The sequence below is a fragment of the Dreissena polymorpha genome, chromosome 10, assembly GCF_020536995.1.
Source record: "Dreissena polymorpha isolate Duluth1 chromosome 10, UMN_Dpol_1.0, whole genome shotgun sequence".
In the NCBI taxonomy this organism is placed as follows: Eukaryota; Metazoa; Mollusca; class Bivalvia; order Myida; family Dreissenidae; genus Dreissena; species Dreissena polymorpha.
This window is the reverse complement of record NC_068364.1, coordinates 49,677,627-49,702,608: the sequence shown is the minus strand read 5'-3', so window position 1 is coordinate 49,702,608 and position 24,982 is coordinate 49,677,627. Positions and strand designations below refer to the sequence as shown.

Below are 24,982 nucleotides of genomic sequence, written 5' to 3'. Positions count from 1 at the left end.
CATTAGGCCTTTATCTTGTTATTTTGAAAAAAAAATCATATAAATTATAGTTATATACTTTGTGAGATGATAATAAAATAAAATTCAGATGTAATAGCAGAAAACCCACTGATGTTTTATAAACTATTTGTTCTATAATTCATATGTGCCCATTGAATGCGACAGTAGCCAAAAGAAGATTCAGAAATATTGATTTATAAACATGAGTAATGAAGTATTTTGACTGTCACTACATGGCATGTCTATAAATAGAAACTGTGTTCCTGGGAGAGAGACACTTTCTGACCCTGTCTTAATTTTGTGGTTGTTAAATGATTGTACATGTACAATATGTTTACCTGTTGATAGAACTGTGCAATTGTTTCAGTATGTGTAATTCTTTCCATCTGTGTAATTTTGCTCTAATTCATATCTTACTCACCAGTCGCATTTAAACTTGTCAAACGTAAACACAATAGCTCTGCTACTGAAGTTTATTGTCACACTTAACTATTAAATCATTGAAATGTATGCATAAATTTTAGATGTGTAAAGGCCTCTTTATAGCAACATATGCGTAAAACAATATCACTGCATTATGTTTAATAAGATTATTTAACATTAACAGTAATTCAATATCTTGATGTTACTCTGTTTTGCAGTATACAAGTGTGCTGTGAGTCCCACAGGAGACAGGCTGTACATCATCAGCTTACAGCAGGACAAGCTTCTCACCCTGGCCAGGGATGGCACACTCCTGGCTACATACACAGACCCAGCACTAGGTAGCCCACGTGGTCTACATGTGACCCCTGCAGGCCAGGTGCTGGTCTGTGTTTGCTGGTCCCACACTGTACAACAGGTGGGCTGGGAGGGGAAGAGTAAGCTGGCTACGCTGGCTACTAAGGAGCATGGAGTGAGCTGGCCAGTGTCAGTCTGCTACAGCAGCTCCTCATCATCCATCATTGTGGGACAGGCTGAGGACGACAACATCCTGGTGTTCAAAGTGGAATAGTGTGTACATGTATGTATTAGTTGTTGTAATTAGTGATTAGTATTTCAATGACCATGTGTTGTTTAGCATACAAACATAGTAGTGTGTGATGTTACAATACAACATTGTGTGTGTAGTTAAAGATACAAATAATTTATGTGCACATATTGTTATCTTTTTATACAATGTGAGTTTTTTTTTGTTGGAACATAAGATCTAATGCATATTATGTTATTGTTGTCATAACATTTGTGTAATTATGGTCCTAAAATTTAATTCTTGTAAACTTTGCATGAAAAAAACAAAGCATTTCTACTGAAAATTTAATATTTGTACATAGATGCACATGAACATAGCAACTGAGGCTATTTTTAGACTTTCATTTCTATAAACACCATGCCATGTAAGAAAAGAATATGAATGAATACTTTTTTTTATAAAATATGAAATAGATGTCGAAATCTTTGGAGTATTATATATTGATGTTTTGAGTAATATTTACAGAATGTTGACACATGTCAGGTTTATTTATTTACCTTTATTTATTTACCTTTTGTTATGCAGTTGAACATTGTTTTTAATTTTCATTACATTTATTTAAATGTGTGTGAATCCTAAGTATACATACAAGAAATACATTAAGCTATTCTACTGCTCCAGTTGCTGCTGAGTCCGGACAAAGATGCTGAGGATGTGGTGGGACAAGAATGACCTGAATATGCAGAAAGTAAAATAGATTCTTTAATTGTCAGGCCTGTTCTTGGGGGAAAATGCAATTTTGGGATTTGAATTTTTTGCGCAAAAAGTCCATTGATTTGGGAAAAAGAAAAAGGCCTACTTGTGTATTTCCTGTTTATTAAAAATGCAAAAAGAGTGGGAATGAACAGTATGAATTTACATAAAGTAAAATATCCTCTTACATTGTTTGTATATCGTAAAATCATTTATATTTGTCCACATGAAATTTCAGGGTTAAATATGACTTTCATGGACACATTAGTTAATGCGTGGGTTTCTCATATTGTAAAAATAAATGAGGCATTTGTGTCAGTTAATTTCCCATGTAATTGGGAAAATGTGTGGATTGGTCAACCCTTAAAATCAAAGAAAAAAAATGTCCCTCAAATAATAATGATTTTACAGTGTTACTTGTGTATTAAGAATGTTAAAGATGAAGAGGACAAGAATGATATGATTTCACAGAAGGTAAAATGGTGTCTTTTCTGTTGTATATCCTGTTGACAGCACGACTTCTTTTACTTGAGGATCAACAACTCAAAACATTTTTTCATCTGGATGCTTTCCAACTTACAATACAGAAACCTCAGTTACACAACACCTGAGAATTTCTGTCAACCCCATATAGGCCTTGAGTTTTTATCAAGTTGTGAGATATTTAATTAAGCTTATATGATTGGAATCTATTCCATAAAATGCCTTGGTCGTATAGAGCCTGTTTGCGAGGAGTTGTAATGTTTTTGGTGTGTATACAGTGTTGCTGTTGTTTGTCAAATTTGGGGTCTGAAATCTAATGCTAAAACTATGTATTTTTCTTAAACGTCTGCCTTTAATTTCCAATTGAAGAAAAAGAAAAAAAAAATGATCACAATATCCCTATTACTTGGACCAATATTAAAGTATTGAAAACTCTTATTCTTGATTGTATAGTATTTGTGAGCAAAAAACCAACAACACCAATGCCCCAATTTTGGTCAAAACAATGCAATTTTTCCCTCTTGGAAGGAATCCGGCCTCATTCCCAAAACAGTAAAAAAAGCTTTAGTGTTAGTTTTTTTAATGCATTCAATTGCAACACTATAAGGTTGATTATTTTTTTATGCATTCAATTGCAACACTATAAGGTTGAATGTTTTCCTGCCTGGAAAATAAAAGCCATCTAAATTTCTAATTTAGAGATTTAATAATGTCACTTATTGCTACCAATGTTCACTCTGCAACGATTTTTAATCCAATCATTACATGTACAATCATTGGCTTTTGATCTAGAATGAAACAATCACTGTTTTACCAACAACTTAAGTTTTACTCATATTTCCCAAGCCGACGAGTCCCGTCTCTCTGCCTTGTGGTCTTCAGGTGCTTGACCAACCACGAAAGGCCGTCCCGTCTTGTCAGACGTCACAGTCAGTTACGAGAGGCCGTCCCGTCTAGTCAGACGTCACAGTCAGTTACGAGAGGCCGTCCTGTCTAGTCAGACGTCACAGTCAGTTACGGGAGGCTGTCCCGTCTAGTCAGACATCACAGTCAGTTACGAGAGGCAGCCCCGTCTAGTCAGATGTCACAGTCAGTTACGAGAGGCCGCCCCGTCTAGTCAGACGTCACAGTCAGTTGAGATTGACAAGAATGAGGCAGAGGCAAAGAAATCCAGCAACATTTTACTCAAGGTCAGTCTGCACAGGTAAATCAGGGACGGCACTTTCCACTTCTATAGAACTTTTCATATAAAGGAAGTCACTTGTAAACTATAATTCTGTTAAGGCCAAAAGTGTTGTTGCTGGTAAGCCTGTGTGGCTGTACAGGCTAATCTGGGAAGACACGTAGCGCAACATGTATTAAGCCCTGTTTTCTTAGAATGAGGCTCAAAGTAAGTCAGCCTACAGTCTGTCAAAGAGTTTTACAAGGTGATAAATGGTGAGCCTTGTTCTGAGAAAATGGGGTTTAATGCATTTTAAGTGCCATCCACAGATAAGCCTGTGCAGTGCACACACAGACTAATCAGGGATGATACTTTTTGCTTTTGAGGAAGTTTTTATTTTAAGAGAACTTCTTGGCGGGAAGTATCGTCTCAGGTTTGCCTGTGAGGACTGCACAGGCTTATGTGGGACGACACAATATGCGCATGCATGCATTAAGCCCAATTTTCCCAGAACAGGGCTTAATTTAAGGCTGCTTCTTATCTATTTTGTAGAGTGGTATTTACAATTCTGATGAAAACAAATAATATGGTATGACAAACCATATGATTAAAAGTGCTAAATGAGGCAATGATGTACAAATACATGCAAAAAAAAAAATAATTGTTAAGCTATACAAATGTAAGCAATTTATGATATTATTTATAGAGCTAAAATTTTATGTGAAATCTCAATATATTCATAAATTGCCCTGAATGGGTATTCAAGCTAATAAACATATTCTTATTAAATTGTGGTACTAAATTTATTTAAATAAAGAAAGAATGGAAAAAATGCAGTAATACAATAAAAATGTATTAAGAGAACCTATTGATGTACTGGGATTTGTTCACAGATTAGCAGAATTGCAATTTTCTAAAAATAATAATATTTTCAGCAGTATTGATTATGTTTACATTGTATTAAAACTAAAGAATGCACCTGACTTAGACAAAGATTAAAGTCACTATCACGCTCACCATTACATACGGCTACTGTATTATGCTATATAAAAACATTCAACAACAAGTAGTACCATACGATGGTTAATTACAATAGGAAGACCCTAAAAACAAGTAACATTGATGTAAAAACGTTATATTACAAGCATTCGGCAAGTTTTAAGCATCTAATAATCTAAATATCGTTCCACGATGTAATCTACTTTCGCTTTCGAGTCAGGATCGGATTCATTCGGGTTGCGTTCATTTGCATAATTTATACAACCCATTTTCGCATTCGCTAAGTTCCAGTTACCCAGAATTCATTTCGATTTCATAGAATGATTATTCATGAGAGCTACGTCATGCTTCCGACGCTTACCGTATCCAATCTCGTGTTCGCCCGTAAATGTTCGGATATTTCACGGGAGATATAAATGGAATTACTTGTGGCCACAAAAATAAAAACGAGCATTTTGTATCTCGTTAAATCAATTCTACCAGACAACATCTAACATTAAAATTTTGCATTTTGCTAAAAGGAAAATTGATTTTTTTATGGGTTAGCTTTATTTAATGAAATATTCGATATTTTTTAGCGTGATTGTTACTTTAAAATTAATGTTCTTATTAAAATCTTAATTAATTGAACATTATATTAAAATAAAAAATCAATAAATAATTACAAACACTTTTCTAACAAAAATTGGAATATTTACTGTAAAATCGTAATTATTTATGGGACATTAATTACTGTTGAATATGTTGGTTAACTGAATTTTATTCAAACACAACATAAATTTCTCTTTTATACCAGAATCAGAAATGCGCGAATTTACATGTCTATGGAAAAGTTGTGTATTTAAGAAATCCATATTGTATGCCAACAAATATAAATGAAGTTACAGTTTCAGGAGTGTAAAATTCGATTCACCATCTTGAATATGCAACTAAAACTTTGCTCTTGGAAAATATGATCCAATTGCCATTGTGCGATCCAATTGTTTGTATCAGTACGCGCCTTTTTTGAAATAGTTTCCTGTCTGGAAGGGACTTGATTCAGAACTATTTTTTCTTCTTAGAGAATGGCAATTTTTCACAAATTTGAGAATTTTGAGAATCAAATTTTTACAATTTAAAGAAGTTTGTGACTCAATTTTTCACTAATGTGGTCATAAAATGAGGTTGCCAAGGCCGCTACACAAGGACGAGACAAAACAAGCCCTTTGATTTGTGTTTGTGGGCGTTTGGGTTGTATTTTTGCTGAAGCTTTTATTTTCCTTTAACTTAGCAAAACAAAGTTAATGTTTGCAATTTACTTGAAAAAAAATTATGTCTTGGTATTGGTTACTGTGAATTTGTGTAATTTTTGGCATTGTCAAACTAGTTTGGCCAGCTGGTAGTCGTTCAGGGCAAATGCTCTATAACAGAATTTTACTCCCATTACTCCCAGGTTTATGTGAACAGCCATTTTTCCTTCTTTATAAAGTACACGTAAAAGGTACTTCCTTATATGCCATTGGACTTTAAAAAATAGCCCTGAAACTGAGCATTTTAGCAAAAATGCATGTTAAAGAATAATTTGATGATATTGTGCAATTATGTTCCCTGCATTTAAAAAGACCCATAATTTCCAATTCACAGATTTCACGTGAATTTTACCAATATCAGGTATTATCACGGTAACTATTCCCAATTGGTGTGTTACAGGTAATTTTCCCAATTGAGCAAAAAAAATTACTAAAGTACTAGTTCAAAAGACTGACTGGGCCAAAATATTTCATATTGGTTTGCTCCACGTTACAGCAACTGCTCAGCACAGAAGACATCTGTCTGGCGAAAGGTAGGCTGTATCAAAGTCCAGTGATGTTGGGGGATGCGGCCATTCCATGTCTTGCAATTAATGCATCATGACATTTCAGCTGGCACTAACAAGGGGATTGTAGATCTGCACCGCAAGTAAGTTGTTGCCCTTAAATTGCAGTTTACTTTAGTTTGCCTACAATAACAAGGGAAAGAACTGAAGATCTGCACAAGCAGTGAGTTTTTGCCCTAATGTTGCTGTTTAATTTATTATGCCTCCCTTTGAAGAAGAGGGGGTATATTGTTTTGCTGGATGTCGGTCTGTCTGTTGGTAGACCAGTTTGGTTCCAATCAATAACTAGTCAACAAATTGACCGATTGGCTTGATACTTCACATGTGCATTGGTATTGGACAGTAGTTGACCCCAATTGAAATTGGGGTCACTAGGTAAAAGGTCAAGGTCATTGTCACAATAAGTGTTTAAAGCGTTTCCGATCAATGACTCATCAACTAATTGACCGGATGGCTTGATACTTCACCTGTATGTTGGCCTTGGACAGTAGATGACCCCTATTGAAATTGAGGTCACTTCGTCAAAAGTCAAGGACACTGTCACAGAAAGTGTGAAAATCATTTCCGATCATAAATTCGTCAAAAAATTGACCAATTGGCTTTATGTTTCACATATGCATGGGCCTCAGACAGTAGATGCCCCCTATTGAAATAGTTGTCACTATTTCAAAGCCGTGTTTGGGGGGCATATGTCTCCAACAGTAGAATTCTTGTTATTTTGTTGTTATGCTGGAAACAACTGGCTAAAAAGCGAAATGAGCCACACTGTCGGAAAATGGGGCTTAATGCATGTGCTTAAATTGTTGTCGCAGATTAGCCTGTGCAGTCCCCCTAGGATAATCAGGAATAACACACTCCTCTTTAAAGGTATTTTTTGTTGAAAGGAAGTCTCCTCTTTATGAAAATCCAGTCTAGTTGGAAATTGTGTCCCCTGATTAGCTTATGTGGACATGCTTATCTTGGAAAGCACTTTCGAAAAATTGACATGTTAATATAGCATTGACCAACAAATTAAATGTTTAAGTACGAAATTGTTTGAATGAATCAATTGTCATTCTATTTTGGACAAGGAACCAGTGTAATTCCAGATTCAAAATTCATGAGAATGAAGTTTTTCCATTGAAAGCCTTCACATCCTTTCAAAATACATAGTTTGTTATAGATTGTAATTGATTGTTATATAAACCTTTGTTTACTAGTTCATATTACCCATGTTTTCAGGAGAGCACCAGCATTGATATAGAGTTGGAACGGCAATGGCACCAGTCAGTCCCCAGTCCAGCACGACCCCTCCCCTGACACCTAGCTCCTCCACTTTTGACCTCCGGCCTCAAAGGGTCAGCATCATTGAAAAATTCCGTCCAGCAAAAAATTATGAGCACATAGAGTTTTCACACATTAATCTCAGCAACTGCAATGTCAGTGTTGAGTGATCCACACTTGAGCCTGTTTGGTTTGTTAGACTCGAGAGCTGCAGGTGAAACAAGCATTACAGACATTAGGAGTTATTACTGCAGTTATGGTAACACTAACAGTCAGTTATTGCTGTTGAACATCACAACGAATAATACAAAGTTGGATAACTTGTTTCATTCTTTTTGGGACAAACAGAACAACAGCAAGGAACAGGAGAAAATCAAGGAATATTTGAAGAGTTTAAGTCAGAAGCGTACGCTTTCCGGCGGGGATACTGGACAATCTCGGTTTGTCCTCTCAGGTGTCCAAACTGTCCAAAGAGAAGGAACTTTTGACGCAGTTGCTAACAAAGAAAGGCAGCACCAACTTTGTTGTGAACACTCAGAGCAACCATGGCCATGCCTCAGGCGGGAAGTCCGACCAACAGCTGAAACAAGGTGCTAAAGTTGAACCGATCAGGGTTTGTAACTTCCCACTCCAATCCTAAACAGCCTGGCATTGAATCGGAGATTAAGAAGGTGTTGAAGAAAGATAGCAGTTTTGATGCGTCATCCAGTATGACCTTTGAACGCGACGTTCGTTTGTTCGTTAGAACTCAAACTCGGCCCTTAGCAATTTCAGCGAGGCTAGCATGTGGTATCAGCTTCTTGAGCTTCAGGTCAGACCTTACAGTGTTATTTATTTGGTCAAAGTTTGGGCCACAATTCAGCAGGATTCCTAATCTCAAAAAGTCTATTCCATATTATTTCAATAATTACTGGCTTAATTCCCAATTAAATGTTTGCCAAAACAAATACTGTTTTTAATAGGTTGTGACATTGAGTTCATTTCCTTATTCAGCTTTATAAGTTGAACATAAGTACAATTTATATTTATAGCACTGATTCTAAATTTTTAAGTATTTGTTAGCAAAATGTTGTATTGCGTCATATTTAAAGTGGTAAAGTGTCACGTCTAAAAGTGCTTAAGTTATTCCTGTTTTTTAATGTACAGATAAATATGGCAACTTGCTACATAATGTACTTTACCATGTATTCCTTGCTGTTTAAAACCCCAAAATTTCGATTTAACAAGTTGGTGCGCGTTATTCATTATTACAATGCTATTGCGAGGGCTAACTGGCGAAAAATAAATCATTATGCAATCCTATATATAAAATATAGACTCAATGTGTTGCATTAAAAAGCAGGTGTGTTAAGTAAGGTGTTTCAGCATACATTGTCAAGGCATATTCGTTTGTCACTAAAAACACTATTTTTAGTTTACTTTCCATTTCCTTTGCAGAAAACATTATAAGCAAACAAGACAAACATCATGAATGTTTAGGCAATCCCAATCCACTTATACTACAACTCGCTCAGGAAATTCAGCACGCCACCTTTTAACATCTTCTCACAAGGCGCTAAATCAACACTTCCAACAGCTGAGCCTTGGTGAGTTCAACTTTCATCCCGACGAGTCACTCGAGGTGAAACAATCTGATCTACAGATGGAGCAGGCGCTGAGTGACTCGTCTGTTAACGTGACTGACCTCCATATGTTGCTCTCTAATAATGTGAACCTGACGCCTGAGGAGCAGTGTTGTCCTACATTCCCTGTTCTGGGTGGTGACTTAGGCATCAAGACTTACACAGTCTCTGTCTATGGCCCTGTCAAAGCAGCAGCAGCAACAAAAACAGGAAGTATTTCAGCTGCACTCTGGAAAAACAGGGCTTAATGCATGTGCCTAAAGTGTTTTACCCACAAAAGTGTGTTAAGTCTGCCCGCTCTTATCAGTGACCACACTTTCTGAATATGCCTTTAAATAAAAAATTCCACTAAAGCGGAAAGTGTTGTGGCTGATGAGTTTGTGCAGAATGCACAGGCTTATCTGGAACGACTTTTTAAGCTTATGCATTTAGCCCATTTAAAGACTTTAGAGTTGCACATTTAGTTCACGTAACATCAGTTCTTTTTCTGATCTATTAAGAGAAAATTACCAATCAGGAATTTTGTTTTTTTGACAGGCGACAGGTCAAATTTAGTAAATAAATACAAATAAAAGTTGATTTAATATCAGCTTTAATCATTAAGGGTCAGGGCATATTTCCATACATTTTTATGCCCCCCTTCGAAGAAGAGGGGGTATATTGCTTTGCTCATGTCGGTCGGTCGGTCGGTCCGTCCACCAGGTGGTTTCCGGATGATAACTCAAGAACGCTTGGGGCTAGGATCATGAAACTTCATAGGTACATTGATTATGACTTGCAGATGACCCTTATTGATTTTGAGGTCAGTAGGTCAAAGGTCAAGGTCACAGGTGAGGGTCAGTTACTGGAAATAGGCATTTTAAGGATTTAGCATGGTTCAAACAAGGGAAACAACTACCGTTTATGCATGTCCTTTTTATTACAGCATTTGCCTCCCTTTAATTCATTTAAAATCTCATTTTACAGCAGAGATTCCAAATCTGACCTGTAAATGAGCCCCATATTTACTGCCAGAGCTAGGTTACCTTTTCCCATTTGATCATTCTTAAGTATTGGTATTGTAATGCTGCTGCTACTGCTACTCCTCCTCCTCCTCCTCCTCCTCCTCCTCCTCCTCCTCCTCCTCCTCCTCCTCCTCCTCCTCCTCAACCTCCACCAACACCACCCACCCTCCCCCCAACCACCCACCCACCCACCCCCCCCCAAACACCCACCCACCGACCCCCACCACCACCACCACCACCACCACCGTTCACAGTGACAAAAAACGTATTCACACAATGGCTGCTACTACAACTTATAGCCCATATAGGGGGGCATGCATGTTTTACAAACAGCCCTTGTTTTGTACAGAAATTCAGCCTCTTAACCAAAAGTTTTTGTTGTTTTCATATGTGTATTTAAAATATTCCCCATTCGTAAATTAAACAAAATACTTATTAAATGCTGTTTAGTTTAAATTAAACAATTATTGAAATGCAGTCAACATTCTATGAAATAATTATCTGCATTTATTTTCAATAAGAATATCTATTTAAATTAACTAATTTTTTTTTTTTTACATAAATTGAAATTACCAACCTTTCTAGGTTTTCAATATACAAATATGTCCCTGGAGTGAGAATATGCCCTGAAGATATTTATTAATTATACCCTGTGTTAATTAGGGTATAAAGGAATCAACTTCGACGGATGTCTGTCTGTCTTTCCAACTGTCTGTGGGCATTCACTTCTAAATTCCACGCTCAGCATTCAAACTTTCAGGTATTGTTCCTTCTCATATGAGGTTGTGCATGTACATTTTTTATCATACTTTACTGAAAATAACAAAACTTAGACATTCTTTAACATCATGCTACATATTATGAGTTGTGACATTGGAGGATATTCTACGTCACAAGTATTACAAAACTTGTTTGACTAGACAGCAATGACACTTTTTTAGCTGATAGTATTTTTATATGGATTAGAAGATGTTATTTTCCATTCTCCATTCTCTTAATGATTCTTGTATGGCAGTTGTCAGTTGCTGGCATTATTATATGCACTTAGTAAATCCAGGAAAAGGTTAACTTAATGACCACACTTCCATGACTAAAATGCATTTTTATTTGTGTAGAGGTCTATAAAAATTGATAAAATTCCTGGATTTTCTCGTTTTTGCGATTCCTACAGGACCCCATGCAATCACACATCTGTACACAGCGGACAACAAGAGGCTCTCTGGTCACCTGGGCCTGGACGCCCGGTGACAATTCCTGGGTGTAGGTGGTGAGCTCTTGGGCCAGGAATTTGGGGCAAAGCTCAAGGAGGCTCCAACTTCCCTTCCCAGGAGCCGAGATTACCTCATCTACAAGATTGTTATGCAAAGAGTTTCACAGTCGTTCAAATAATTTTTGGTAAGGTACGGATTTTGTCTTTTTTTTTTCCTACTAGAGGCCTCAAAGATCGGAGGCATTTGGATACCATGATATCTGTTGTCCATCCTTTTGTGAGGTGTTTGTGTTTGTCTGTCAACTTTTTGTCAACGGACATTCCCTCCTGAAGTACTGGACAGAATTAAATGAAATCTCACAGGAATGTTCCTTGGGTGTTCAATTTTTTCTTCTTTGAAACTGCATTGCCAAGAGGTTTAATGTTTGGTTTGCTACAGTGTAAAGTATGTCCTCTGAAAGTGTTACCAAATTATGTCCCTGGGGTCAATACTGGCTTTGCCCTGCGATTTCCTAGTTTTACATATCCATATATAGGGACAGCAAAAATCTTTGTTTGAAGCTTTCATATTTGGTATGGAGCACCATCTAGAGGTCCTCTACATAGTTTGTTTGATTAATGCATCTGGCCCTAGTGGTTATTGACTGATCCAGGTAAAACCTTTAAAACAAATGGGCTAAAGAACAACGTTCATTGGGTTCATATTTGGTCCATGTAACGGATGCCATTTCTGATTGCATTGAATACATTTCTGGGATTTTTTAAGATCTATCTGTTCTAAGAGGCCTTATCCTCACAAGTTCAGACCCAGAGAACCATGATTCCCAACTGCAACACAGGCAGTCAGGGCTCAACATTAATGGTTGTCCTATTGCCCCTGGCAAGTAAAAGTTGGGTCCGGGCAAGTTATTTTATAATCTAGTTGTCCGCCCTGAAAAGTGCAAAATAGAACAAAGAGCATTTAATTTAGACTTTAATTGCTGTAATCATTTTGTTAAATGTTCAAAAATAAAAAAGGTTTTGTGGTGTATCATTTTGGTTTATTAAAAAATATGAGGTTTACCCAACATTAACTAGTAGGCTGGGTTTATCTGCCAGTGATATGCTGCTAACATTAGAGTGTTTATAAATAGAAACACGTGTTTGAGCAGACAGCATTTGGTATACTGTTAAATCTGTAGTTACATGTAAACTGGATTTGAGTCATTCGCATTCATAACCTTTCAAGTGGGCGGTACTTAGCATTTACAGGGTAATTTGAATTTCAAGCAGACAACAAAAAACTTATTCTGTAAGTCAAAAATCTATATAACTTTTAACCACCAAATTACACATACATATTGCTTGTATACAAAAGTATATGTATGCCAAATTTCATTGGAAAATATTAAATACCAACTTAAATATTATGAGAATAATCATTTTTGTTTTCTGCTGTTTACACACCAGTGTACAACTGAAAAGTAGACATTTTGTGAGTTTGTGGCCCTTTTATACTTCTTCTCTGGTGTTTACTGAATGTCAAATAAGATTAGCCTTTGCACACTGATAAGCTGTATCAATGATTTGAAAAACAAACACACACACCTTTGTTTTATGACACACTCTTTATACATTTGAATGGGTTGTGATCATTTCAAACTTGCGTTACAAAAAGCTATAACATAATTTTGAAAACTGAGTTGCGTCTAAGATAAAACAACAGGGAACAAATTCAGTGCCTTCAGTGCTTTGATTTTGGAAATGGGTAAGGGCTATTTGGATTGGGAAAAATTGGGTTGTTTTGAGTAAAATGAATAAAATTGAAGTTGCGGTTGTTTTTGCTAATACGTACTTTAATATTGAGAATAAAAGTTTGTTCAGTATTATATTTACTCTGGTGGAACTTGTAAAGCTGAATAGGAAAAAGAACGAAATATTGCAATATTTTTTCTCTTTGTTTTGAAAACCTTTATTTATTAATTTCATGCAGTCATTTTGGAAAAATGTATACTTTGTTACATTTGGAATGGGGCAGCACATCCCCAACTAAATATATATATAAAAACTGAGGTAGTCCCTTGTCATTGGAAGGGATTACTGTTGCACAGCTGTGACCGCGATCCTTTCATAGTAAGTCTCGTTCTGGGAAAGCTGGTCTTAATGCATGTGCTGCCTAAAGTCTCGCCCAAGATTAGCCTGTGCAGTATACGTAGGCTAATAATGGACGACACTTTTCACTTTTAGGGAATTTTGTTTAAGGTTGTCTCTTCTACATGAAAATCCTGTCTTGGCCAAAGGTTTTGTCCCTGATAAGCGAACTGCACATGCATTAAGCACAATGTTCCCACAAAGCCTTTAGACTTTGATGCAATCAAGCTTTAACAAATTGTTAATACCCAATTGCAAACTAAGTTTTCAGCACTGTCCTTAATTGACCAGTATATCTTATTTTAATTTGACAGTTCAGCGCAAAACTATTGCATCTCATATAGAAATGTGAAGAACATACAACAGTTTCAGGGTTGACCCTCAAATTAAGGTTTAAAGTGAACATCTAGAGCTTTATATATAAAATGCTAATAACATACAAATTATATGTAGATACCAACAAAACTGCCTTTTATATGTAGATACCAACAAAATGGCCGTTTTAACTCTTGACAAAATCATGTTCCATATCAAATGCAATGATTGTAATGGAACTTCCATTTCTTTACAAAAGGGTCAATATTGTTTGTGCCTTTGCATTATATGGCTTTCATATTTGTGGAGATCCGGATAGCAACTTTATTAAAAAATAATGTCTGTAATTATATGCAAATGATAGTAGTAGTAGTATAAAAAGATTTGTATTGACTACATCAGAAATGTCCCTTATTGACATAGCCCCCAGAAGAATCTGTAGCAATATGTGATGTATATTTGAAGATCTTTTTAAAGCTAACTTAAGCATAAAGTGATCTGGTAAGCAATTGTGATAACTATATGACATGCATTGTGCTGTGTGTGTGGTCAACTTTTAGCTCATTACCACTCTAGATGTTTACTTTGTTTATCCAATCTTGATGAAACTTGATCAGAATGATTATCTGGACAAAATCTAGGCTGATTTCGTATCTAGGTCACTTGCATCCCAAAACTAGGTAACCATGTCACCAGGTCAAATCTTTAAAAACCCTTGATGCCACTATATGCAAGAATGGTAATCTTTTCATTTCTGATTACACAGCCAATGTTCACTTTGTGTTGTACTTAAAAGTGCTAAATATTAGTTTTAAAAAAGACGTATTATAGGTGAAAATGTGCCGGCTGCAAGTCAGCTGTCGAGCGTTTTGCATCCACGATTACGTCTGCTCTGTATATCAAAACGTAGGATCATTATGAAAGTTGTTGATAATGTTTTGATCATAATATCACAACCAACTTTAGTAACCAGCCAGATTGCCTGTAGCACTTCCAAAATATGTCTTTGTTTAATGAAGAAAAATTTACCCTTAGACTTGTCTGCAATTGCACTCACAGTCAATGTAACCTAGTCTTCTAAACAGTTGTATTTTGTTGGCATTCTTGTTCTTCATTTTTGTATGAACTGTCCAAAAAAAGACAGTTCATAAGTGTACTGCTCACATTGCAAAATTGTGTAATGCTTTGTAGATGTCCTGTGTCTAATGGCATGTCAAATGGTGACTCGAGTTTCACATTGTTGATTTTTTTATTTCACAGAACAGCATGTCACTTAACAAGCACCCTACCCTGAAAACCTCCCTGAGCTAATGAACAGTTCAACTGCACCAAACGTGACCCTTAAGAGAAATGAGTTTCCAAGAAATGTCAAACCCGTACCAATCTAGGTACCAACAGCCTCAGTCGTGGGGAACTGGTTCATGATGTACCCATGGTCTTAATGATCTCTGAACATCTCAACAACACAACAACAGTAGAGCAACATGAACTGCAAGGTGGGGATGTGAATTAATGATAATTAAACCCCACAAACCAAGTTTTGTAGAGGGTATGTTGGAGTCAATATTCTGTAAGTTGGTCAGTCTGAGGGGCTTCATATGATGTAAAAAGATTTGTAACAAATAACACATACACTTCTCAAGGGATTACATTCAAACTTCAATTTGGTGAACCCCATGCAGTGTTGGTTGTGGGTTAGTGGTCATTTTGTGACAAAGCCCTAACTTATCATTGGCTGAGTCACTCTCTCGCACACTATTTACATGGGAATTCAGAGGCTGTGTAACTTATATTTGATTCACAATGATAAAGTGACCACAGTTGCCCTGAGGTTTGTGAATAGATGTTTTTATTATTCAAGAAAACATAAAATCACTTGAAACACTTGTGATCTATGTTTTTATGCTTCCCCAAAATTTATTTTTGGGGGAGCATATAATCGCCGCTTCGTCTGTCTGTGTGTGTGTCTGTCTGTCTGTCCGTGCAAATTTTTTGTCCGGGCTATTTATCAGCAACTAATGACCGGAATTCAATGAAACTTTATGGGAAGCGTCACTACCAAGAGAGATGTGCATATTATCAGCGGGTTCTGGTCCCGTCTCCGACGATTTCTTGTTAAATGTAGGAACTATATTGCAAAATATAAATTATGTTTCATTCAACCAAATTTTTCAATATATATTTGTTTTTCAGCTGTGAATGGTCAGTGTCCAGCTGTATCCTAGCAACCAAGCCACACCAGCACATCAGAAAAAACAACAACAGCAGCAGCAGTTTGGTAAGCTGTCTTGCATGTTTTAGCTACCTTGGTGTAGCAGTTTGTAACAATGTCAGCATAATATGAATTATTTTAATAAAACCTAATGGAGTTAATGAAGATATTTGTTGATTTTTGAGTTAAGATCGTAATGGTATATGACAACACTGGTGCATATGCATTAAACTATTATAAGTATTAATGCAAAAATGTCAATTTACATTTAATTTGTTCTCAACCATTTTAATATTAACTAGTTATATGTGTTTCAAAATAAATATATAGGATCTGGCACAAGTTGTCATATCATACCATATTTTATTAAACGAAGTGAGGAATTTGTTAGAAAGCGAGCCTTTGGCGAGCTTACTAACAAATTTCTTGGATGAGTTTAATAAAATATGGTATGATATGACAACGAGTGTCAGATCTTTTTTATCACGTGCTTTTAAATTAGCAAATTAAATAAATATTTATGCAAATGTAATGATAAATCCCGAATGTTGTTTACTTTGCGTGACATCATTTGACGTTGAAAAGTCATTTCAGCAAAATAACAAAATGAGATTAGTCAATAAATGAAAACTAAGCCAATCAAAACGCTTAAAAATGTTGTATTACACATGTATATAAAAAATATGAGATGGTTGTATTACATGGGAATCAGGGTATGGCATGTGATAAATTGAACCATGTTGAAATATTAACTTTGCTTCATTTAAGTATGCGCTTTTAGCTCGACTATTATATATGAAATATATATAGTGGGGCTATCCTACTCACCCAGGCGTCGGCGTAAGCGTGAGCGTTGGAATGTTAAAGTTTGCGTACCACCTCAAATATTTCCTATGTCCCTTGACATATTGCTTTAATATTTTGCATACTTCTTTACCAACATGACCCCAACCTTTAAACAAGAGCAGACAAGTATATCAAGCATTTTGTAAGTATTATGACCCTTTTTCACAAATTGCATATTATTGATAAATCTATGTTTAAGTTTGTACAAAAAATTAAATCCTTTTTTCCCAATTAGAAGGGTTCTGCCATTTTTCCTAAAACAGTGAAAAAAGAGCTTAAGGTTGAATGATTTCCTACCTAGAAAATTAAGGTAATTATCTTAATAATTAAGAGATTTATCAATGTCACAATTTTCACTCTGCATCAATTTTTAATCCAATTATTACCAAAATTTGCTTTTTTATGCCCCCCTTCGAAGAAGAGGGGGTATATTGTTTTGCACATGTCGGTCGGTCCATCGGTCGGTCCGTAAAACCGGATGATAACTCAAGAACGCTTACGCCTAGAATAATGGAACTTCATAGGCACATTGATCATGACTCGCAGATGACCCCTATTGATTTTCAGGTCACTAGATCAAAGGTCAAGGTCACAGTGACAAACAACGTATTCATGCAATGGCTGCCAACACAACTGACAGCCCATATCGGGGGAATGCATGTTTTACAAACAGCCCTAGTTTGAGTTAGTGTGATAAATCACCAGAGCGCCTGTTGTTCAGCTAGGTATAGATCTTTGATTGCATGTGTTCCTGTAGGAGCTGGCTCTTAAAACAAAATCCAATTTAAATAAATATTTAAAATAAATGGAAATAATAATTTTATATATGGTATTTAAATAACTGTTTTACTAAAATTAATAAGAATTCATCAATTCTATTAAAGGGGATCTCTTTTATGCAAGGAGAAACTTTTGATTCAGTGGTTGAATTTCTGCTGAAAAAAAAAGACAAAAATATGCCTTGTATGATTAAAACTCATCTGATCAACTGTTATAAGCTATTTATTTACCTAATTGGACCAATTTAAAAACACAGAGTTCCCATTTGATGCTAGGAACTTTTCCTCAATCAGGCAGGAAAAGGACTCATGTTAAGTAGACTATATTAGCCTCATTCTGGGAAAATAGGACTTAATGCATTACATAAAGTGTCATGCCAGATTAGCCTGTGCAATATATCAAGGGCAAAACTTTACCGATTATGCTGCGTTTGTCGTTTAGAAGAGACTGTCTTCAAATAAAAAATTCCAAAAAGTAGTGTCCTTCCTGATTAGCCTGTGCATTCTGCACCGGCTAATCTGGGATGACACTTTAAGCACATTCATTTAGCCCCGTGGCCCAGAGCACTGCTCAAATACTTGTTGTTGTTGTCGTTGCTGCTGCTGCTTCAACCATGCCATAGACAGAGATGGAGCCAGTCCCGATGCTGAAGTCGCCCTTGTTTTGGGGGTCATATATCTCTGACCTGGGAACTCTGGTTCTAAGAAAAGTCTTCCTTTAAACGAAAAATTCAATAAAAGCAGAAAGTCTTATCTGATAAGCCTGGTTTTCTCAGCAAGGTTCAAGTATTGTAGGAAAACCTGTGGCAGCTGCATGTGGGTTGTTGGGCAGTGGATGGCCCTTATTACTCCAGCTCTCTGTTTGAAGCCAATATAAAACGGATCATCATGAAAGTCGTCACCAATTTTTGTGTGCATAATATCTTGTACCAGTATAGTAACCAGCTAGATCACCTGTAGCACTTCCAAAATATGTTCTTGTTTAATGGAGGAAATTGACCTTTAACATGTCTGATATTGCACTGACTGTCAATGTAACCCAGTCTTCTATAAGGGTGTATTTTGTTGGCATTCTTGATCTTCGTTACTTTGGTGTATTAACTGTCTGAAATATTTGTTCTCGTCTAAGCATACATGCCATCAGAATTTATGCAATTGACATAAATTTCTCGACAGTTCATACACTTTTGAGTGTACTGCTCACATTGCAAAACTGTATAATGATTTGTATAGTCTATGTACTGTGTCTAATTTTATTTGAATTGGTGTCTTTCCTTCAATAAAGGACCCTGTAGTGATGAATATAATGATTGCCTGCTTGTGCAACTGGAACTTTACTTTGTTGATATTTTATTTAACAGTTTTTTTTTTATATTTTATTTAACAGGACAACATATCAATGAACGTGGCTCCATTCCCAGAAAAACACGCCAAGCTAATGAGCAGTGTCATTGCGCCAAACATGATTCTTCAAGTATACTTGGAGCCCAATGTCGCTTCAACAGCGGTCGCCAAGCCTTGTGAGCTCAGGGGGAGTGGTCATGATGCACATGGGCTTGCAACTTTCCCCAGGCTTCTCTCAGTAGCAGTGGAACAACATGGCAGCCCAGGTCAGCTGTTTGTTTGTTTCATCTAATACTTGGCTAGTATTTGGCCCTTAACCCAATGTTGAAAAGTATTTAATCATGTTTTTCTTAATTGACTGCCTAAAATTCCCAATATAAAGTTTCCAAATAGGTCTCAAATATATATTTTTTTTAACTAAAAGGGAACATTTTGTTATTTGTCCTATCGAGCTCTAGAGTTTGAACCAAAGTTATTATAATATTCAAAAAACTTGTTCAAAATTTTTAATTATTTGTTTATTTTTTTTTTAAAGCAAATAATACATCTTTATAACTTTGCAACCAAAGTCTGACAGGGTCACAATTCATTCTCAGTCACTGTCTGTTGGTTTGTCCGTTGGTCTGATTAAAATTGTATATATTTGTGGAACAATTTATATTACTCAAGCAGTTAAATTGAAACTGCAACTTTGTCATCACCATGAAAAAATATCATGGTGAAATTTCCAACTTAGCAACGCAAAAAAAAATCTTATACCCGTGTTCATTATAGAAATTCTATGATAGAATAATATAGCAAGACTATGTGTTGGACTGTGTGATATGAAAAATGGATATTTCATTTGTCACAATTTCAACAAAAAAGTATTTATTACAATGAATAAAACAGATGAAAAAAGTATGAAGCTGTGTCACTGTTGGAAATAATAATTACTCAAGTTATTCTCCTAAAAAAGATGTAAAAAATGCTGTGTCACTCATGAAAATATGAATACTTAACCAACAAACAATTGTGGTATGAATAACTACATTTAGCTGACTGCTAGTGTTTAATTTTTGTGTGCTGGAAATCTGTTTTTTAGGGCATCCAAAATGAATGTTGGTAATTAATCTTATATTAATTAGATAATTTGTGGAGAGGGGTGACTTTACCAAGCAAAAAGAAAAGCATATCAAGCCAGAAAGAACACAGAACTAAAAATAGAAGCTTTGTTATGGATATTGCAGCTTGTTATTCCTTGAAAGAGCTGTATTGTTGGTTAATGTACAGAAGCAAGTGCCAGAAAGAGTTATCGTTCGTGACATTGTTATCAGCATGAAAAATGAAATGAAATTATCGTTTATGACATTGTGCAATCTTTTATTGATATCCTCTCTCTATTTTCTTTCACAGCAAGGGGCCTTCCAATACAACAAATGTCACAGATCATTGTCTGGTGGCACTCAGCTTAAGACGTCGCCAAATCAGTGCTTCATGTTCAACAACCCACCATATACTAGCAACCAGACCACAATCGCACGGCAACAACAACAGCACCAGCAGCAACACTGGGTTCAGCTGTCTTCAATGTTTTGATAACAACCTTCAGGCAGCAGTTCATTACAACGCCTGCTCTGTATGGATGATTATAATATGAGCCTCGTTCTGGTAAATGGGGCTTAATGCCTTTGTGTTAAGTGTCCCAGATTTTCCCTAAGAAGAGACTTCCTTTAATGAAAAATACCATTTGACAAGAAAGTGTACATTTCTGTAGCCTGTGCTGACTGCATTAAGCCCTGTTTTCTCAAAACCAGGCTCCTATTTATACTTCAAGTTCACAATTTACACTTGCAGTAATTGTTGCTTGTGATATCAACTTGTACATATTAAATATTAATTATCCAATATTTTAATGTTACAGCTAGGAACTGTTCGTTTACCAATATATTTCCATATATTTAGTTTTAACATATTCATTTAAGCTTATTTCAATGAAAACCTCATGCTTATCGAGATACTCCGATGTACATTTTCTATGAGTGTGAGGATAAAATCCAGAGATCACTACCTGAAAGGGTATTGAACCCAGGACCTCATTATCACTATGCAGACTTTATATCCGCTCTGCAAATGCGACCTTATAAGACTTCTCTTCTCTTGCTCAGGTCGTGGGTAAACCTGCTTTTTCCAGAACCCATTTGGTTCCCAGGGCCTTGGCTGTGACCCTCTTCACATCATGCCAAGCGCCATGTTTCTCCCTGGTCAACAGCACCGTATTTATGGCGACAAAATTGGCTACAGAATCCTTGACGTCAACCCAGTTTACCCTTTGGGGTAAAGGTAAGGTTCAGGGTCACGTGGGTCTGAAAGTTCATGGCGATATGGACATATTTGATTAAGTGGGGCCTGTGGGCTTTGTTCCTTTAAAATTGATTGTTATTGCAAGATTTGTTTGAAATAGGAAAAATTTAAAAATAAAAATTAAAAAAATATATAAGTTTGACATCGATCAACTAAGTTCTCATGTTAAAGAATTGCAGTGAAGGAAAACAATTGAGAATCGTTAGACTGATGATATCTAATGGCTTGTCCTTGGCAATATGAAGTTTCAAAGTGTGTACTTGTCTAAATATGTATGTACCCCTATTGTACAGTGAAATGTTGAATAACCCATTGGTAATTATCATCAACCTATACTGTGAAACCATTTATTTTCGTCGGCACAAAATTTCGCCCTTTTCATAAAAATGACTATTTCGTCCGCTCTTAAATTCGTCCATTTCTGGTTTTGAAAAAAAACAACAGAAAACGTCCGATTTGTTTGTAATACATGTAATACGCGGTTGCGAAAAAATCGTACGGGTTTTTATGTATATGTACAAAAATAGTAGATGCAGTTAAAACCAAACAACCAAACACAAATCAAAATGTTCTTTATTAATTTGTAACAAAGCGCAGAATATATTTCAGTCAGTTGTTGATCACACATCGTCATATTTTAATTGCGTTTAATAGTATTGTCTTTAATCCAGATTCGCCGCGTGTAGGCTGTATAATCTGCAACACCAATAAAAAACACAATACACACAATGGGTAATAAAGTTGTTAACAATTAGCGCTAATCAACACTATTATACCTAAACGAAGTCGACGCATTCCATACAGCCTTATTGCATTCGCGTTTAACAGGAAATGTCAGTTGTCAGTACACTGTATAATGAACACCCCTTTGTGTCAAAACCGGATTTAACTTGAGTGTGAATAGTCGACTGTTTCATGTTCTTTGTATCAATACCATCTGTGTATCTGTATAATAAGTATACCAGTCAACAAACAAGGTGCGCGCTTCCGCATATGGGTATTTGGACGTTCAAAAAATTGACCTATGGTTTAGCATTCATGCCGTCGAACGCATTAAGCAATATAACTCGTTTTTTTCACTATTTCATTATTTGCAAAAAAATACTAGTGGCTTATCACTTACCTTGCAATCTTTTTTTCTCGCATTTTGCGAGTGTGCGAGTGTTAATTTCGAGCCCTGTGTATATGCGTGGATTACGCTGGATTTAAATGCCTCATGCCTACGGTAATTCATTCTTATTTGTTTCAAATATGGGACATGATTGTTCGTTAGGATCTTGAATTCGTCCATCGGTCGAAGGACGAAAAAGGCGAAAATTAATGTCGGACGAATAATAATGGTTTCACAGTATTACATAAAAAATACGACATACGGGTAACTAGCACAATATCTATTTTTTATTTATTAAACAATAAAATAAACATGTTTTATTATACCCCGCCATAGTCCGAGGGATATTGTTTTGGCGTTGTCCGTCCCTCTTTCCGTCCGCCTTTCCGTCCGGCTGTCCTGCACTTTTGTGTCCGGAGCCATATCTTGGAAGTGCTTTGGCGGATTTCATTGAAACTTGGTATGAGCATATATATGGATAAGAGGATGATGCACGCCAAATGGCATTGTACACCATCTGTAAATAACGGAGTTATGGCCGTTTGCATCTTTAAAAAATGCTTTTTTAGCTGAGTGTCAAATAAAACTCTTTTGTTTCCAGAAGCATATTGGCGGGGGATATCAATTCAACGAATTTGCTTGTTAAATTATTGCTGTATGAAATTTTTAGTTCTACCTTTAAATGTGAATATTTAGGGGTCTTCACAGTTTTAGTTTAACAAATGTCGGGTTGTGTGTTGTTGTTTTTATTCAAAAAAATGGAAAGAATAAATCTACCCCTGTCATGGAAATGTTTTACTTCTCAATGAATTCTGAAATAAAATGCAGTATAACTATAAAATCAACAACTATCTTTCCTCACAAGGACAACCATTAAATTTTCTTTATTAGGTCATTTACTTTTCCTGCAAGCAACAACTGGTGTGGAAATAAACATGATGATGTCATGCAGTGTAGCTAATTATTTTACCGGTTATGCTGTGGAAATAATGATACTTAGTTACATCAATTTGTTTCATGGCTTCTTACTGATCCAAAACGATGTGGTTATACAATACAGGGTTAGTGAATTCATATTTGGTTTCAGCAACACTCTCTGACCGTACTTGTTAAGTAAAAACTTATGTTACTGCACATTATTTTCTTCCACAGCAATGTGCCCCTAGATACAAACATCGTCACAGATCTCTCTCCAATGGCTTGAAGCTGTACACATCACCAAACACCGCTTCATATTAAGCTACCAGCAGTATCCATGCAACAAACCCATTATTGCCCAGCAACAGCTACACCAGCAGCAGTGGTCAATTAAGCCGTCAACCATGTTTTGGCAGCCAAGGCGCAGTAGTTTGTTGAAACGTAAGCTCAGTATTGATAGTTTTTTTATATATTTTGTTATGGAGTTAAGAATGAAAATTGTGAATTTAAATGTTGTTTCTGCTTAGTAATTGTTATATTTGAGAAAGATATTTTTCATTTTGGGTGAAAGGTGATATTGGAGGTATTTCAACTAAATATACTCATATTAAACCAATTCATAATCACTCTCTTTATTCATTTAAGAAACAACAATATATTGATACAGGTACAAAGAAAGCAATATATAAAGGCAATAATAATAAAGCATAATAACTAATGAAATAAGTAATGCAACAATAAAAATAAGAATTTGTAAAAATATTAACTTATTCTGAACAAAAGTGCATTTGGAAACAAAACTTACTAGTCTTATATATGTATTTAAACTTGCTTTTCTTTACACTTAGACAAATAAGTTATGTTGAACAATATATTCACACATACATATTTCACCTTGCCTCTCTTCTACCAAGGTTGACCCACACTTCTCAGAGCAAATCAGTGGGCTTTGATGTCGCAGCACATCAACTCAAAGAGATCCATGCGAGGTCAGCCCTCACAACAGTGCCATACCATGACATCCTCCAACTCACCCCAGTACTCACCTTGGTGTCAGGGAAAGGTTCAAGGTCACATGGGCCTTGGTGGCCTTTGCAAGATTGGCATGTTAGACTGGAGTGATGGGACATCTTCCATTTCAATTAAGATTTTGTTGCAATTATTTTCTCTTTCATAAGTCATAAATGAAAATGATTGCAATTACAAAATAAATACTGATGCTGCTATTGATAAACTAAAACATCTCCAAACATATTAACCTGAGACTGATGTTGGACTCTTGGCTATGTTGTGTTTATTTAGTGTTGACATTAATGGAGTTTTTAGACAAAAGTAGAATATGTGCGCATCTGTGAAATGGTTGCCAGCACTTATTCTTAGAGGACATATAAGTTTTCTCAGAACATATCGCCTTACACAGATATTTTGATAATGTGTGATATTTTTCTACTATAAAAAATTATCATTTTCTGATATCCCATCCTATAATGCCTAATTGATGGTTTTGGATGATATTTGGAAATGAAGAGGTGAAAAAAAAAACACTTGTATACTTCAGTTTTTATTCACCTAAAGTTTTTTGTAATTTAAACAACAGCCCCAGGATCATCATGACTGTGCGTGTTCTTTGCTCTGAGACTCATTGTTAAAAAACAAACAAAATGACAAACTGATGTTAACA

The 24,982-nt window shown here is 35.9% G+C and overlaps 1 protein-coding gene and 1 long non-coding RNA gene across 2 annotated transcripts in view; both read left to right on the top strand.

Moving 5' to 3' along the window:
- Nucleotides 1-1,541, top strand: part of LOC127849101 (uncharacterized) — a 34,127-nt gene extending 32,586 nt beyond the window's left edge. Inside the window, exons 3-4 of the mRNA XM_052381823.1 lie at nucleotides 753-909; nucleotides 1,538-1,541. Of these exons, the coding sequence (XP_052237783.1) occupies nucleotides 753-909; nucleotides 1,538-1,541 (161 nt within the window). The remainder of the gene's footprint in view (nucleotides 1-752; nucleotides 910-1,537) is intronic.
- Nucleotides 1,542-1,630: 89 nt separating this feature from the next.
- Nucleotides 1,631-24,430, top strand: LOC127848106 (uncharacterized). The gene is made up of 15 exons (XR_008034357.1): nucleotides 1,631-1,700; nucleotides 3,071-3,174; nucleotides 3,256-3,378; nucleotides 6,135-6,287; nucleotides 7,426-8,278; nucleotides 8,905-9,053; nucleotides 10,757-10,853; nucleotides 11,265-11,488; nucleotides 15,009-15,244; nucleotides 15,942-16,026; nucleotides 18,973-19,195; nucleotides 20,325-20,579; nucleotides 21,077-21,251; nucleotides 23,536-23,742; nucleotides 24,216-24,430. It is a non-coding gene; the product is annotated as an uncharacterized LOC127848106 (long non-coding RNA).
- The last annotated feature ends 552 nt before the right edge of the window (nucleotides 24,431-24,982 follow it).